Source organism: Periplaneta americana, chromosome 3, assembly GCF_040183065.1.
Source record: "Periplaneta americana isolate PAMFEO1 chromosome 3, P.americana_PAMFEO1_priV1, whole genome shotgun sequence".
Taxonomy (NCBI): Eukaryota; Metazoa; Arthropoda; class Insecta; order Blattodea; family Blattidae; genus Periplaneta; species Periplaneta americana.
In genome coordinates, this window is record NC_091119.1 from 41,807,892 (window position 1) to 41,824,735 (window position 16,844).

The window sequence follows — 16,844 nt, forward strand, 5'->3', positions numbered from 1 at the left end:
TTAATATTTGTGTGCTGAACAACAGCCAGAGGCCAATTATAGTTCAGCACAATACACAAACAGAAGATACAAAGGTGCAAAACAAAAATAAATAATATCTTAAATAACAAAAACATACATGAATACAATTGAGTACAAACAGTAAAAACTAATAATCAAAACGAAACTAAACCTTAAAAGGATCTAAATTGTGCCCATGCAAATTGGCATATTTTATGCATCTACAGACTGGAGAAAGTGATTTTGAATTTCGGTTATAAAAATTTTTTTGAAATCTTAAACCTTTTGTAGGAATACGAAGGCTGATATTGTTTATGATAGACTCACAATTAATATCACCCTTGATAACTTTGCAAAAAAATTGATAATCAAGATTTAGACGTCTAGCATAAAGGCTACAACAGTTAAAATATTTACAGGTAATATCATAGTTAAAGTCAGTGGAATTGGGTATATATCGAAAAGCACATAAGGAAATAAATTTTCTTTGAATATTTTCCAATTTAACCGAATCGGTTGAAGTAATGGAATTCCAGGCTACAGATGCATATTCAAGTTTAGAGCGAACCAAAGTAAAGTATAGAATTAATAGTGACTCAGGAGTAGAAAAAGAATAGGTTATAGACCTTATTAAACCAAGCATTCTTATTGAATGATTATAAATATATTGAACATGATCGTGAAAGTATAATTTAGAATCGAGTAGTACACCAAGATCTTTTATAGAATTTTTCCTAATAATACAGGCGTTATTAAGAGAATAATTAAATTTTATGGAAGTAGTTTTTCGAGAGTACGAAATGACAAAAGTTTTTGTTTCATTAATTTTCATTCCATTAATGTCAGACCAAAGTTCAATGGAGTTAATATCATTTTGAAGAGTTTGGCAATCGGCAGAACTATTTATTGAGCGAAAGATTTTGAGATCATCAGCAAATAACAGGTAGTTTGAACTTATTCTTTTACATATGTCATCAATAAATAATAGAAATAATAGAGGGCCCAATGTAGATCCTTGGGGAACTCCACATAAACAATTAAATGGGTCCGAGAGAGAATCACCAAGACGAACACAACATTGTCTATTAGTTAAATAGTTTTCAAACCAGCTCACATAGTTAGAAGAGAGACCAAAGTTTTTTAATTTATTTATCAGAATATTGTGAGGTACAACATCAAACGCTTTGCTAAAGTCGATATAAATTGAGTCAATTTGACCTTGGGTTTCAACAATAGGCATAACAAGATTAAGGTAGGATACTAAGTTTGTAGTTGTTGATTTACCTTTAGCAAAACCATGTTGTGCTGAATTAATTTTATTCTTAACATAAAATGAAACATGTTTGTGGATTATTTTTTCAAAAATTTTTGAGAAATTGTTTAATATTGAAATAGGTCTATAATTGGAAACAACATTTTTTTTACCATTCTTAAAGATAGGAATAACGGATGCTGCTTTCCAAAGCATAGGGTATGTACCGGTTAATAAATTTAAATTAAATATAAAGGTTAAAACGGGTATTAGAATATTAGAACATCCCTTAATAATAAAATTAGGAATGCCATCAGTGCCCTTTGATTTATTAGGTTTAAGCTTTTTTATGGCTAATGAAACGTCTTCAACTGTAATTTTAGGTAAGGATAAGAAGTCAGTACAATTATACTCCAACAAACAGAGATTAGAATTAGGCTGTTTTTGAATCGATTTGAATTGATTAGCAAATGCATTAGCAATTTCTTGCTGATCAGTAATGTGAATCCCATTTATTAATAATTCGGTGGGATAATTATTGGATTTACGAAAAGATTCTACGTATTTCCAAAATTTATTAGGTTCATTCTTCAAATTTTCATCAATGGATTGTAACCATTTAAATTTGTCAGATTTAATCATAGCTTTAACTTTTTTTTCTGTAATTGGAAAAAATTTGATAATGGTGATCAGTGTTGAATTTCTTAAAATTTCTATGTGCTTTGTTCTTTTTCCTAATAAGTATACGCAAGGTATTTGAAAACCATTTAGGATAGTGCGATTTTTTTACGAAAGTGACAGGAACAGCAAGAGAAATAGCTTTGTTCATAATCTGGGATAACGCGTTAGCAGCAACGTTAACATCAGTAGTTTGATATATGGAATTCCAATCATGATTGCATAGAGTGGAATAGAGTTTCAAGTAATCACCTTGAGAATAATTTATGAAGGTACTAGATTGGCAGTGATCAGGTAGCGACAAATACACTTCAAGATTAATGGAGATAGATGGATGATAAGAATCCTCCAAAACTAGAGAATGATTGGCTAGTTTTACTGTACTATTAATAATATTAGTAAAGACAAGATCAAATAGATTTTTACTTGAGACAGTAAAATTAATTTGGTTTAATCCCAGAAGGCAAGATGAGGAATATAAATCACTGGACTTAATTTTAGAGTAGTAATGAATATCATTAAGAGTAAAACCAGTTGACCAATCCATACCAGGACAATTGAAATCACCAATAATTACTATTCTAAAATTATGAGTATCAAGGTTTTTTTCAAGAAAATTGAGGTAAGATTTTAAGTGATTATGACCGAAATCAGGTGGGAAGTAATGATTTCCAATTAATAAGCCATTTTAATTTCAATCCAAACACATTCATTAATAATTTCTAAATCATATCGCCGACAGGTAAAAGGTAACTGGTTGTTAATCGCTGTTAGGACACCCCCACCTCTTTTTTATTGGTGTCCTCATACGTTCTGTCTGCTCGAAACACAGTATAATTGTTAGGGAATAAGTTTGTATTTAATACTGATTCAGATAACCATGTTTCAGTAAGACAGATAATGATATCATTATTACTTACTACATTTTGAAAAATTTCATCAATTTTTGTATTAAGACCACGAACATTTTGGTAAAATATCTCAAGATGATTATTAGAACTGTGCATTGAGAGTTAGAGAATAATATTAAGAGGCATTAACCCTAGAATCAACTGAAGTACCTGGTGGAGCAAAATGCTGCTCAGGTTTAAGTTTACCAAAAAAGGGTGCAATGAGGCATCCCGCAGGCCAAACATCAGAATTATTAATTAACTCGAAATCCCTCTCATCAACTGAGATATGAAAAGAGGAATACGACTGGTATTTTGTTTTCAATTTAGTTATTTCGAGAGACCTTAATTTACGTTGATGAAAGAGTGAATCCTTAATATTATTCTCGTTTACATTAGGACTAAATCTAGAAACAAAAAGAGATTTGGTTCTGATTCTCTCTGGAGCCATTTCTAAGTTGCTATTAGTTAGAGTGCCAACTTTAGGATCTCGTTTCTTAAATTTTTTGCGAGTGACAGTTTGAAAACCATCAGAGTCTACGTTATTTGATAACGCAATAGTGCTATCGTCTGTGCGTACGACAGCAGAGATTACCTCATTACTGTTATGATGAGTAAGAGCAAATGAAGTACTCGGTGCTGACTTCGCATGATTGCGAGAATTAACAGTGTCAGACAAAACCTACTGTAGGATTTAGTAACCGGGTGAACAGTGGACTGTTGACCCAATTTAGGGACAATCTGATCAGGCTTACAAGGACAGGAATTTTTTACCAAAATCTCGGCCATTTGTAATTTGAGGGCAGTATTCTCGCTCTTTAATTCACCCATTTCTTTTTCAAGATTTTTAACATGCTCCAGAATAACTGTTAAAGTATCTAGAATGGATTCACTATTCAATCGTACCGTCTCTATTTGTACAGAGAGAGATTCCTTACTTTGTAAATTAGGTAGTTCAAGTTCCCTAGTAGGCGAGATGATCTTTTTATCGGTCTTCTTGGTCGGTTTCACAGGAGTGTTATCACCATGAACCGCCTTCGCAGCACTGGTACACTCATCACACTTGAAGGAGGAAATGCCTCCCTTCATAAAAAAATCGTATTCCACTTCACTCATATTTAAACAGTCAAGATGAAATCTTAGGCCACAAGGCCCAACACACTTTAGGAACTTTTGTCTGCCGAAGAAAGCAGCGCTACATTTAGAACATGTATCTTTACTAGGCGGCATTGTACGCAGTTAACTAAGCGCCTTAAATGAGGACACAGACGAATGTAGTAACAACTAAACACTGTGAAAACAGCGGAGCTACACAAAAAGTCGACTGCTCTTCATGACGACTAGAAGCCGAATGACGACTAGAAGCCGAAATAATAATAATAATAATAATAATAATAATAATAATAATAATAATAATAATAATAATATTAATAATAATAACAAGACAAATAATTATTGGGTGGGCTCGGACGCCACGGGCCCATACAAGTTGGCGCCATTGGACTAGCAGGAGCAGAAATATCTCTTAGAGTTACTTTGGCTGTCTAACAGTAGATTCTGCTGCAGTAGCAATAGTAATAAATTGTTGAATTACTACAACTATTACTGACAATTCAATGACTTGAATATTGTACAATGATTTGTATTATTAAAATAGACAGTTGCTCCATTACCGCCTTGTAATCTCTTCACCATTCTCAATAGACTCTGTAGTTCCCAATTGTATTGTCGCTGAATTGGTACATTATTGTTATTATCGTCATCGTTCAGTACAGTTCACACGACCGTTCATAAATTCCAATTTTATGAATGGCGCTGCAAGTCTACATGAACCACGAACATTTGTCATTAAAGCTCGAAACATCAAAGGCAGCAATAAAGTCTCATATGGTTCACGTCCTGAGGCCAGAAAATTCAATCCAGTAACACGAATACATGGTTACAATCTATTATTTGTTAAGCTCGCAGCAAGGCCTTCTATTGTTCATGTTTTATTCGTCAGATGTCATTTGTTATTAGCGATCGACGATATATAAATCCCGAATTTAATAAAGTGTCTCCCAATTTAATAATCTAAATTGAACATAATTTTGTCGACATCCAAGCTATGCCTTACAAGCGAGACACATAGTCTCTTAGGAGACGAGACTTCATCAAATTAAAAGCTACAAAATTACATTTATGCGTCTAAAAGCTTACTACATATAAGGCTTGAGTTACGTAAGTGGGAAAAAGTTTAAAATGTAGCCAACGACTGAATACGTGTTAAAATTAATGTGAAAATGTATAAATATCACTCATATCTTTATAATCATTAGATTTGCACAAAATGTTTCATAAGAATTGTTGATGGAAATACAAAGAAAAAAGTTTTCATTGTTTGTTTATTGCAGAGATTTTTCTGTTCATATTATTTTTTTTGTGTTTAGCTTAATTGCGTAACTTACTCTACAAGGATACATTTAATTATTTTCCAAGAGTTTTTAAGACCGTTGAAATGAATTTTATTAATATTATAATCTTTACGTATATATATATATATATATATATATATATATATATATATATATATACGTAAAGATTAATTTTTGGTCTTACAGAGTTTATCTGTTATGGTAACAATTTTTATTAGAGGAGAAAAATTCGTTCCAGCGCCGGTGATCGAACCCAGGTCCTTGGTTATAATGGCAGTTGACTTAATATAATATATCATGGAGTAAGGCCACAAAGGAAAAAAATACTAGAGGAGGGGAATTTGATCCGGTCCTGTGGATTGAATTCCGCGTAGCTCAGTGGTTAGAGCGCTTGGTACGTACAACCAAGGACCCGAGTTCGATCCGGCGCCGGAGCGAATTTTTCTCCTCTAGTAACAATTATGAAAGATATTCAGTGACATGAATAAAATGTTTATTTCCTCATATTCATTACTACTCAGAGACATAATCACAAAGTCACTTAACTTTCCTGGACAGTGATATATACAGAAAACAGGATGGCACACCAGGATACAAGTTTCACAGTAAAACGACACATACCAACCTATATTTGAATGCCTCATCATGTCTCCATCCTTCTAATAAACCGGCAGTTCTTTGATAATAATGGATAAGGAAAGAGTCATATCTGAAAACAGTATTAATTCCAAACTTCAGTTTCTGAAAGAACTTCTTTGTGATTACTAGAGTTATGAAATTAATAGGAAGCTAAGATGTACAAGAATGAAAGCTATAAAAACCTAATCTGGCAATAAGTCCTTACATCGAATCTGTCACGAATCGTAATATTAGAATATTAATGTTGTGCGCGACAACTTAGGTCGGATGACTTGCTGAACGGAGGGCTACTGCGTTTGACTCCCACTAAATACCATACTCAAACTTGTCAGGATTTCTGACACTACCATTTTTTTATAACTGAAACAAATGAAACGATTATATTGAATGAGCTGATTCTCTCATAAAAGATTTTTACGTTACTTATATTAAAAAAAAAAAAAAAAAAACATCACGTGTCGTCTTATGAAAAGCAAATTTCATATAATCAGCTACTTTTTAAATTTAATTATAACACTTTAAAATCTAGATGATTAATAAATAGTCAAATTTTACTCTATAAGATTGTTAACGGTATATTGAATAGCTGTGATTTTGTTAAATTCCTAGAACTGTTTTCTTCAGAACTGTCCATTGTTTGTTATGTGTAATACTTACACCTCTCTATCTTTAAACTGTGATTCTCAATTAGATTTCTGTATACTAGTTAAAAAATGTCATACAATATTAAAAAGAATTGTATTTCCTTTGATATTTAAATCATGAATAAGTGTATTATAATTTTCTCTAGTTTTGAAATAATTTTGTATTATTATATTGACATTTGGCACTATATTAACTGCAATATTATGTTCTGGCATCTATTACAAGTATGTATTTCTTTTCTTCCGTTTGTGTTCTTTGTTTTGTTTTTTTTTTTCTCTTATTATGTATTTTGTATATGTATCAATGTAAGCCACCTGTAATTGGAAGCTTGCTTCTGTTGTTGGTGCATTTAAATAAAATAAAAAAAATAATAGAAAATATTATAGGAAAACTACTTAGTTTCTCAACTGAGGTTCAAGATTGAATTAATTACGAACAAAACTATATTTGATTTATTAAATTTACAAACTAACATGATGGATTACTTATATGATTAGATTAGATTAGATTAGATTAGATTTATTTATTTAACCTGGTAGAGATAAGGCCGTCAGGCCTTCTCTGCCCCTCTATATCCCTAGACGGAGCTGACGTCAATACGATCTCTTTACTTCCTTCAGCCTCTGTCTCCACTGTGACTGTCCTTTAATCTTCCAACAAAACGCTTTTTATGTTCTCTTACCGGCTTCCCAGCCGTGGCATCACCCACGCTACTCAGCAGGTTAGATGGGCTTTAGAACTTTTTTGTTTATACGTACTTTAGGGGATGCCATCTTAATCAATCATCTATTACAATTAAATCGATTTTGTGTAATACGGTAACAGGTCGTTTTGTAGGGATTACGCGTAAAAAAGATTTCGAACAATGCATGTTTTAATTTAACCAATTAAAATGCTTGACTAATTTCACAGGACCAATGTGATTAGTCCAGCTATGACTGCATTCGAAGCTTCCTATTGTACACAATAGAGGGATTCTAGAACACAGTTAACTTGAAACCACTTGCCTTTCCCCCATTGGACAACAAGTTTCGCTTCCTGGTTATTATCTTTAAATAAATTTAAAATAAATTAATTTAGAAAATAAATTAAGTTTACATTAATGTTAAGTAATATGTTAAGTATTGAGAATGTACAGTAATTTGATCGATACATATCTACCGAGACGTTTTTGTTTACGTTCTCCTCTCGCAAGTCTTGCGGAGTGGATGATTATTCACCCCCATTGCGAAGAAATGACCTCAAGGAGCGTTACAGCATTGAGCGTCTTCAGAATCTCAGCGCTGAGCAATCCGATGGCATCACTGTGTTCCGAATTTCAACGATGACGTCACTGATACTCCACCGGAGTCGCACCGGTGCCATCAGCTTGCAGAGGTGGTGGCAGTATCCATCAGTGAATCTGATTGGTTCTTGTATAGGGCGTGAATTAGCAGACGAATGATATCGTGCACTGTTGTGTCATGGCGGTGTGTTCTGCTGTATTGTTTGTAATGAGCACAACGTAAAAACAATATGTTAATGGCTTATGAGCGAACATGTCAACAGACCAGTTATTACTACTGGTTCAAGAAATAAATAGTTCATCCTCTCTTTTCTTTGAACGAGATGACAGTTTGGAAATTTCGCAAAATCTTGCTAGCGTAGCACAGACAACAACTTGTACAGCCGCCATGATAGCCATCGAACCTTCCAGCAGTTTTGTTCCTATTTCACTGCAGCGTGGCGTCATTGTTGTCCACCGGTCCGGTGAGATTCGGAATACGCTGACTGCAACGCGTTAAATTGTGTTTTCTCAAAACTTTCGGAAGTATCAAAAAAACTTATTTGGAAAAACTTGTTCTCATTGACTTTATTCTATTACCACTGTGAATTAATGCAACTCTGTATATGTTAATGTTATTCCCGTGTCTCATTTTACTCCAACAATTAATTTTCTTATATAAATAACAAAGAATAATTTTATTATAGGTGTTCAGTTGTTTGGAGTAGCCACACATAACGTGCCCAACAGAGAAGGCTACTTCTCTGTTCACATCTGTCTGTCTTGATGACGGAACCTGTTTGTAATTCCAAAGTTGCAAAAGTTAACGCCAGCACGGTGGAATATCCGAAAGTCTATTTCCGAATTATTCTCTTTCTTTTTTTTTTTAAATAGTCGTCAATGTAGTTCTGAACTACTGTAGAAGATTCCCACCCTCCATGTGACTTATTTACAGTGCTGTCAACCTCTGAATACGTTATCAGGAAGTTGAAGTCCTTCGAAACAGATATCGATGATGCAGACAGAATCTCATAATTGCTACATTCATTGAATGTTGTTATAAACTATATCATTTCACTTAGTGTCCTTATACAAAAGAACTATGTTATCGTACTCACCTCTGGGCTGACATCTGTGACATTGGCGCTGGACACGAACTCCCTGAGAAAGCCGTCCAGCTCGGTTCCTTCGATGTATCCGTTGCCTGAAAAAAAACAAGCACATCGTTCAACGTGTAAATGTGTTTTCTTTATACGACGAACATCGCCTTATATATATATATATATATATATATATATATATATATACATAATATATATGTTACTCAGTTAAACACACAGAAGAAATATAAAGAGAAAAGAACAAAGGAAGAGAATGAGATGAAACAGAAATAAGAGAAGCTTACATGGAAGACGGAAAAGTTAGACAGAGAAATTTTATTCAACTTCACAAACTATTTATCTTGCATTCCGATTAAAAATTTAAAATAAAGTTGAATACTAATATAATAAGAAAATAAAGAGGGGGGAATAAAATGGAGAATATACAAAAATTCTAAAAGAGGGAAATAATGACAACAAAAAGAGGTGAGACTGGAATAGTACATTATGCAACTAGCCTATAATGATAGTAATTAAGACGCAAATATGCAAATCAAGATTTCAGGTATAACTCCCTGTAAAGTTGATTTGAATAATTTCGAGGGAAAAATTGTTCCGGAGCCGGGTATCGAACCCGGGACCTTTGGTTTAACGTACCAACGCTCTACCACTGAACTACTCGGGAACTCTAACCGACACCGATCCAATTTTTCCCCTCTATATACACAGACCTCAAAGTGGGCTGACAACCGTCAAGCAACCAACTTCGAGTGCACACTAACTCTGTGTGAGTTAGTGTGCACTCGAAGTTGGTTGCTTGACGGTTGTCAGCCCACTTTGAGGTCTGTGGATATAGAGGGAAAAATTGGATCGGTATCGTTTAGAGTTCCCGAGTAGCTCAGTGGTAGAGCGTTGGTACGTTAAACCAAAGGTCCCGGGTTCGATACCCGGCTCCGGAACAATTTTTCCCTCGAAATTATTCAAGACGCAAATATGTTTGTTTATGAAACGAGCGCAAGCCAGTTTCATAATTTTCATACGAGCGTCTTAATTACCATTATAGGCAAGTTTCATACGACTTTTTATGCGCGACCATATTTATAACTTTAAATTATTCAGAAGTATTCATTTTATTTGTATCTGACAGAAGATCGGAAGTGACCTTGTTCATAGCTCTTGAATTGTGAGATGTGCGCAGACGCGAAAGTATTGATGTTTTCCGAGGAACCTTGACCTTGATGTAATGCAGAGAATATATAACCTGGAAATTGATTTAGAATTGAAAAACGAGATGACAAATTGAATTTATTTGAATATTATTTACAATTAACGCTAATTATTATAGTAACAGAACATAACCTACTGCGACAGTATTGGATTTTTAGCCTCCGTGACGTTTCCCTCGTCTTTCGATTGCATATCCGAGAATAATCGAAAACCTGAACTTTAATGAATAGGTGTACTTTAATGACATGCATTAAAGGAACGCTACCAGGTGTATAATTACTACATTTCGGCATGGTCGAGCATAAAATACTTTATAGTAGCGGTGACCAAAACTCGAACTGCAGTGATTACATGCGACAGACAGCCTATGAAGTAAGGAGACGGAGGAAAGGTACTTGGCATGAACAACCAGTGGTGGTTCCTGTACTAACATCTTGATCAATCCCACAGATAAAAATCTCAAGCTTTTCTGTATCAGTAATGCCACTACTCTCATCAAGAGCCAGTGAATAATAAACGATTTTTCTTGCTTCTTTTTTTAAACTTCCTCTAGAATATAATCAGGAATTTTCTAAATTCTTCTCTCGATACTTGGTCGAGAAATTCTTAGTTTTTTTCAAAATTATAATACTTCTTATGGACAAGTTATTTAAGCTATTTTAACCATTACTCTTTTCAGAAATTCTGTTCTATTAGAAGGCTTTAGAGCACGAGATATTTCAAACCCCATTAGGTAGCTGACTTCCTTACATTTATTTATCTCATCTTTCTCTTCCTGGCTATGATTTAAGACATGTCTATCCCTGACGTTTAACAGTTCGTTGGCACATAATATTGAATCAATTTTTATACACTATTATTATTAAATGAATAACTAATAAATAGTTACCCTCATCTAATGATTAAAATTGAGATAAAACCTAATAATTTGATCCTTCTAGGGAGAAGATATAAAAAATCGATATTCATGCACGTATAGAAGAATTATAGAAACACATACTTAGTGGTCAGTAATAATAATAATAATAATAATAATAATAATAATAATAATAATAATAATGACAATAATAATAACAATAATAATAATAATACATTATTCAGCGTGGCAATTAATGTTTCTATATACCGTTACTCCTAATTGAACCGTTGAGCAAAGTAAACAGATTACATTTTGTCCGACAGAACAACAAAAAAGTTCTCCTCATTCTTTACGAAACCACCTCTTACTGCTTGTAGAGACAGAGTTTGTAGAGCGATATGATACCGCCACTGCTTGCCTTCAGTACGTGAATGAAACACACAGCAATGTACAGGAAACTCCTCGTACCTGTTTGAATGCCTGTGATTACACGATGTAATGACGACACCCGCTTTGGTCACCGCTGCTTTATAGACAAAAAGAGGAAAAAACCACAGCATAAAAAATAGAAAGTGAAAATAAGGAAAGAAAGAAGAGACAAACAACTATACTTTATTCCATAATGTCTGACAGGCTATGTAAACATTTGCCGGCAGAGACAGAGAGAAGGATAATTGCTATTGAACCAATGGTAGAGGTCTCATACCACGCTTATCTTGAAGTTGGGCGGTCTGAAGCGTTCTAACTCCGCCCAACTTCAAGACTAGAGACCTCTGCCTTTGGTTGAATAGCAATTGAGTCGGTCATTTGTAAAACTACACGAGTCCACATTTTTACGAAAATGAGTTACTGGTACTATAGCAAGCACTACGGGTGGACGCATCATTTCCAGTTGAAACAACATGAGTCCGATCATTACTAAGCAGTCTATAAAATATTAAAATATTGAGCTCCTTTCAAAACCACATCAGTCCAGGACTCATATGGTTTTAACAAATAACGCCTTGATGCACCCGTGATGCATTTGCTACCATGCACTTCTTTGTCAAAATATTGGACAGTGAGTGTAGTTCCAAGAGTTCTGTAGAAGAAAAAATATACAAAAGGGTGTCATTATCAGAGATGTGTCTAAAAGAGAGGATAAAGCATTGCAAAGCGAAGGGTCTCTCACAGAGGGAATAATGTAGTTGCAATGAAGCAAGGAGATCCATGCATGTAAGTACAATACGATTGTTTAATTTATGTTATCGGTATGAAGTTTTGATGGGAATATGTTACATTGTCACAAGATCTCGTTGTTTGTTCTGTCAACGAGAAGCATTTATTTGAAATTATGTAGGGTTATAGTCAGAAACATGGCACAGGCAATAATATTGTCATTTTTGTTGCTTTCATGTGCAAGGAACAGTGTTCTATGAAAATACCTGTACCAGATAGAACAGACAAAACTGCATCATTTGAAAGCAAAAATGATCAACGATGAAAGAGTAATGGAACGTACAAAAATTCTCTCCGGCACCGGGATTTGAACCCGGGTTTTCAGCTCTACGTGCTGATGCTTTATCCACTAAGCCACACCGGATACCCACCCCGACGTCGGACAGAATCGTCTCAGTTTAAGTTCCAACTCTTGGGTTCCCTCTAGTGGCCGCCCTCTGCACTACGTCATAGATGTCTATGAACCTAGGACTGAAGTCCACACATGTGCTGAGGTGCACTCGTTATGAGTGACTATTTGGCCGGGATCCGACGGAATAAGCACCGTCTTAAATCACGAAGTGATTTACGCATATCATATATATTATTTTAATGTACCGAAGTACATATGATATTTCCATGCAGACATTCTGCGTCATCATACGATGAAAGAGTAATGGAACGGAGAAAACTTCTCTCCGGCGCCGGGATTTGAACCCGGGATTTCAGCTCTACGTGCTGATGCTTTATCCACTAAGCCACACCGGATACCCACCCCGGCGTCGGACAGAATTGTCTCAGTTTAAGTTCCAACTCTTGGGTTCCCTCTAGTGGCTGCCCTCTGCACTACGTCATAGACGTCTATGAACCTAGGACTGAAATCCACACGCAGAATATCTGCATGGAAATATCATATGTACTTCGGTACATTAAAATAATATATGTAAAAATGATCAAGTTTTGTACCTTCAAGAATTGTAGGAGTGTATGATGAAAAGAGGGAACGTCCTAGAAAAGAGATCTCAGAGCAAGAAACGTCGTCTTTTTGGAGGGATAATATGCTATTTATGTTATTTAAATGACACACTGCTTTGAAAATGAATTACTCAGAAATAACATTTTTTTTTTAAATCGGCTATGTTATTTTGTATTTAATTTGCGGATGAAATGAACCATTTTGAATCTTAAGTAAAAATAACAAGATAAATTGATTGAAAACTGTATAATAATGTATTTCACACTGCAACAAACAATACACTACGTATTGGAGTTGTTCTTATTTGTACTTGTTAAAACAACATGAGTCCAAGAACTTAAAAAATATTTTAAGATGGTATGAAATGAGATAATTAAGAAAAAATGCTTTTGTAATCAGAGATACTAAAGTGTGGTCATCCTGCAAAAATTTCACAGAGCTAACATAAAATTCATTAGCTGTAGATAGTTCTTTTTTCTATTTTTCTTCAAACTTATTTCCTGTGACTCATGTGGTTTTACAAATGAGCGATTCAATTATGCTTCTCTCCTTCCCTTCCTGCAATGTTTACGCCGCCTATCAGACATTATGGAGCGAAGAAAAGAGCTGGGAACATGACGTTTTAACTGTCCTCGTCATCGAGTGTAAAGGAGATTCGAAGCCAAGGTTCGAATCCCTGACAGGTAGCAACAAAGCGACTGTAGGATGCATTTTATTTATGTACAGCGGACAGAAGCTTAATCCGTTATACACTGTCCATGACTGGCCTCAGTATTTAAAAATTGACGTTAAATAAAGCTTCAGTAATCAATATCGTATTAAGAAGCGCATGGTTGGTTTATCAATTCAAAGCTTTCACAATTAACATCAACAATGTTTGTACTTGCTATTACCTGGCATGCAAATGAATTTCACAAATTTCAAAAGCGCCGAAAGTCAAACATGGGCAATATTTTCACCGTTGAAAAATGCGTAATTAAATTTTAATAACTGTACCTACATTAAACCTATGTCACGCGTATTGAACCCTGATCGCAGTGAATTCTGCTGGCTTTATAATTTAAGTTCGTTGGCGATGAATATCACGCAGCACTTGATCATAAATTACTGCTGTATCTAAATTACTGAAATGGAGGTCTCTGCGTTTAATTCTGTAGCTATACGGGGATCGATCCGAGAGGAATTTCATTCAGATACAAGCCAACAGAACGTCAAAGCTAATTAAATACTTGCCAACAAAGTAGGTCACAGCTATTGCAATAGTCATCACACGTTTTGTATAGACGTACCATGAGCAATAGTAAATACTTACAGCAATAATGATAGGGACAGATGTCAAAGATTGCAATGGCAAAAACATCTCTAATTCTAATTAAAGAGATGTATAAGGTTATTCAAAAGCTACGAAAAATTTGAAAGTCCTCTGTGTTAAGGCGCAACTTCATAGAAAAACAATAATACAGTTCTGTTTATATTACAGGGTGATCCGTTTGGGTATGTATAAAATAAAAACACCGTAAAACATTTACTACTGAACTTTATTTGTTGAAACTTTGTGCATACAACACTGAAAGATGGAAGATTCCTCAGAGCTAAACATGACCCCCATTGCGCACCCTGCACAACTCATAACGGTGATTAAATTCAGCCCATGTCCGTTGTAACGTAAGAGGGATGATTTGTTAAAAAGCTTGAGTAATTTTTACTCTCAGATCATCAATGTTCCTAGGTTTCTGTGAATAGACAATCTCTTTAACAAAAACTCCACACGAAGAAGTCAGGAAGGGTTAGATCTGGGGACTTTGGGGGCCAAGCCAAGAGATAGCTACTTTTGGTACTGGGTTTTGCCTGCGACCTCCTGCATGTTTTTTTTAACACAAAACCTGTTTCTACAATTGTTCGATACCACAACATTATGGAATCGTATTTAGGTGCATTACGCACACCATACTCACGTCGAAAATCCCTTTCAACTCTTTTAACATTCTCAGATTTACTATACCAAAGAACACATTGTGCCCGCTGTTGATTTTTAGTAGCCATTTTAATCATCTACGATTTTCATTTGTCCTTTCAGATTATACATTGTTGATTGTCATATATGGAAACTCCCATCTTTTAATCGTAATATAACCAGCAAGAAATGTTCCCTACTATCATAATAGCTTTATAATAGTAAATTAATATTATCCACACCCAAACGGATCAGACTATATATTCGGTTGAGAAGCATTTGTCATCCAGTTTGCTCTAAAAAGACCTGAAAATTAGAATTTATACTTAAGTTATATTACAATTTGTTCTGTGTGATTGAAATTTGGAGTTTTACTTTGAGATAAGAACAGAGGTTAAGGATGTTCAGTAATAAGGTGCTTAGGAAAATATTTGGGCTAAGAAGTTACAGGACACTGGAGATAGTTACACAACACAGAACTGCACCCATTGTATTCTTCACCTAACATGATTAGGAACACTAAATCTAAACGTTTGAGATGGGCAGGATGGCCCAGCTGTCAGCACAGCATCGGATTCACGAAAATCACCTAGGTCGTCTACACTATCTGTCGGACTTCGATAAATATGGCATATTTAGGACGCCCAATGGGAAAATAGATTCCCATGTTCAAGATTCTATCCCAGATCTGACCTTCGAATAGTCAAACCAAACAATGCGGAATTCTGCGTAACAACAGACACTATTGACCCCGTACAGCAATTGCCAACCTGCTGAGTAACAGAGGATGGGAAGTACATGAGATTCATTGTGTGTCGGAAGGCGATTCTAACAGAAGGATGAATATAATCGCCATTAAGGGGGTGGTCTTAGACTCTACGATATGCTTTGAGCGAGACACAAATAAGGCACAGCAGATAAATTATGACAAGCGAGCTAAATAGGCCTATGTAACATTCCTAAATCTTTTCATATCCCCATTTATGAGTTTCAGAAGATTGTGGTGGATATTCTGGAAGCCTCTCTTAAAATTTTACTCTATAATTTATATGTAAACTCGTACATTTTTGTTAAAATATATAAAGAAAATAGACCTAATTATTATTTTACTCATATAAATTGTTCTCCATATTTTTATTTTTGCAATTTCTGATCCCAGTTGCCAACATTACTTCAGGGCGTATTATTTTGGATAAATCTTTGTAATAATGTATAATATTTTTGGGCGCAAATTGCCAACCTTCTTTCAGAACTTTTAGTGCCCACAATCCTCAGCTTACTTATTATCTTTATTAATTTATTCATTTATTATTCATTACTTATTCATTATTCATTACTGATTTATTATTCATTCATTATTCGTAACTTATACATTATTCCATTATTGCATTTGTCCGCCTATCTGCCTATTTATTTAATCGATTATGTATTTATTTATTTACTTAATCGTTTATTTATTTACTTACTTATTTATTTAATCGTATATTTATTTATATATTTAGTTATTTATTTAATAGGTTATATATTTACTTATTTATTTCGAAGATTATTTGTTTACTTACTTATTTATTTATTTATTTAATCGTTTATATACATTTTTTTTGTTCATTTGAATTGATTCTGATGTCGATATTTTAAATCCAAGATTTGAACGACTATCAATATGATGAATCTCTTTTTATTTATTATTCTATTCGAGAAATAGCATAATTATCCATTTGCTCTCCATAAGTTCTGAAGGTGATTCGC

The 16,844-nt window shown here is 34.4% G+C and overlaps 1 protein-coding gene across 2 annotated transcripts in view; it reads right to left on the reverse strand.

Moving 5' to 3' along the window:
• The window catches only part of Cbp53E (Calbindin 53E), an 886,322-nt gene that overhangs the window by 360,270 nt on the left and 509,208 nt on the right, over positions 1–16,844 (reverse strand). For both annotated transcript variants that reach the window (XM_069820369.1, XM_069820368.1), the window contains exon 3: positions 8,901–8,986. In XM_069820369.1, coding sequence (XP_069676470.1) covers positions 8,901–8,986 — 86 coding nt within the window. The remainder of the gene's footprint in view (positions 1–8,900; positions 8,987–16,844) is intronic.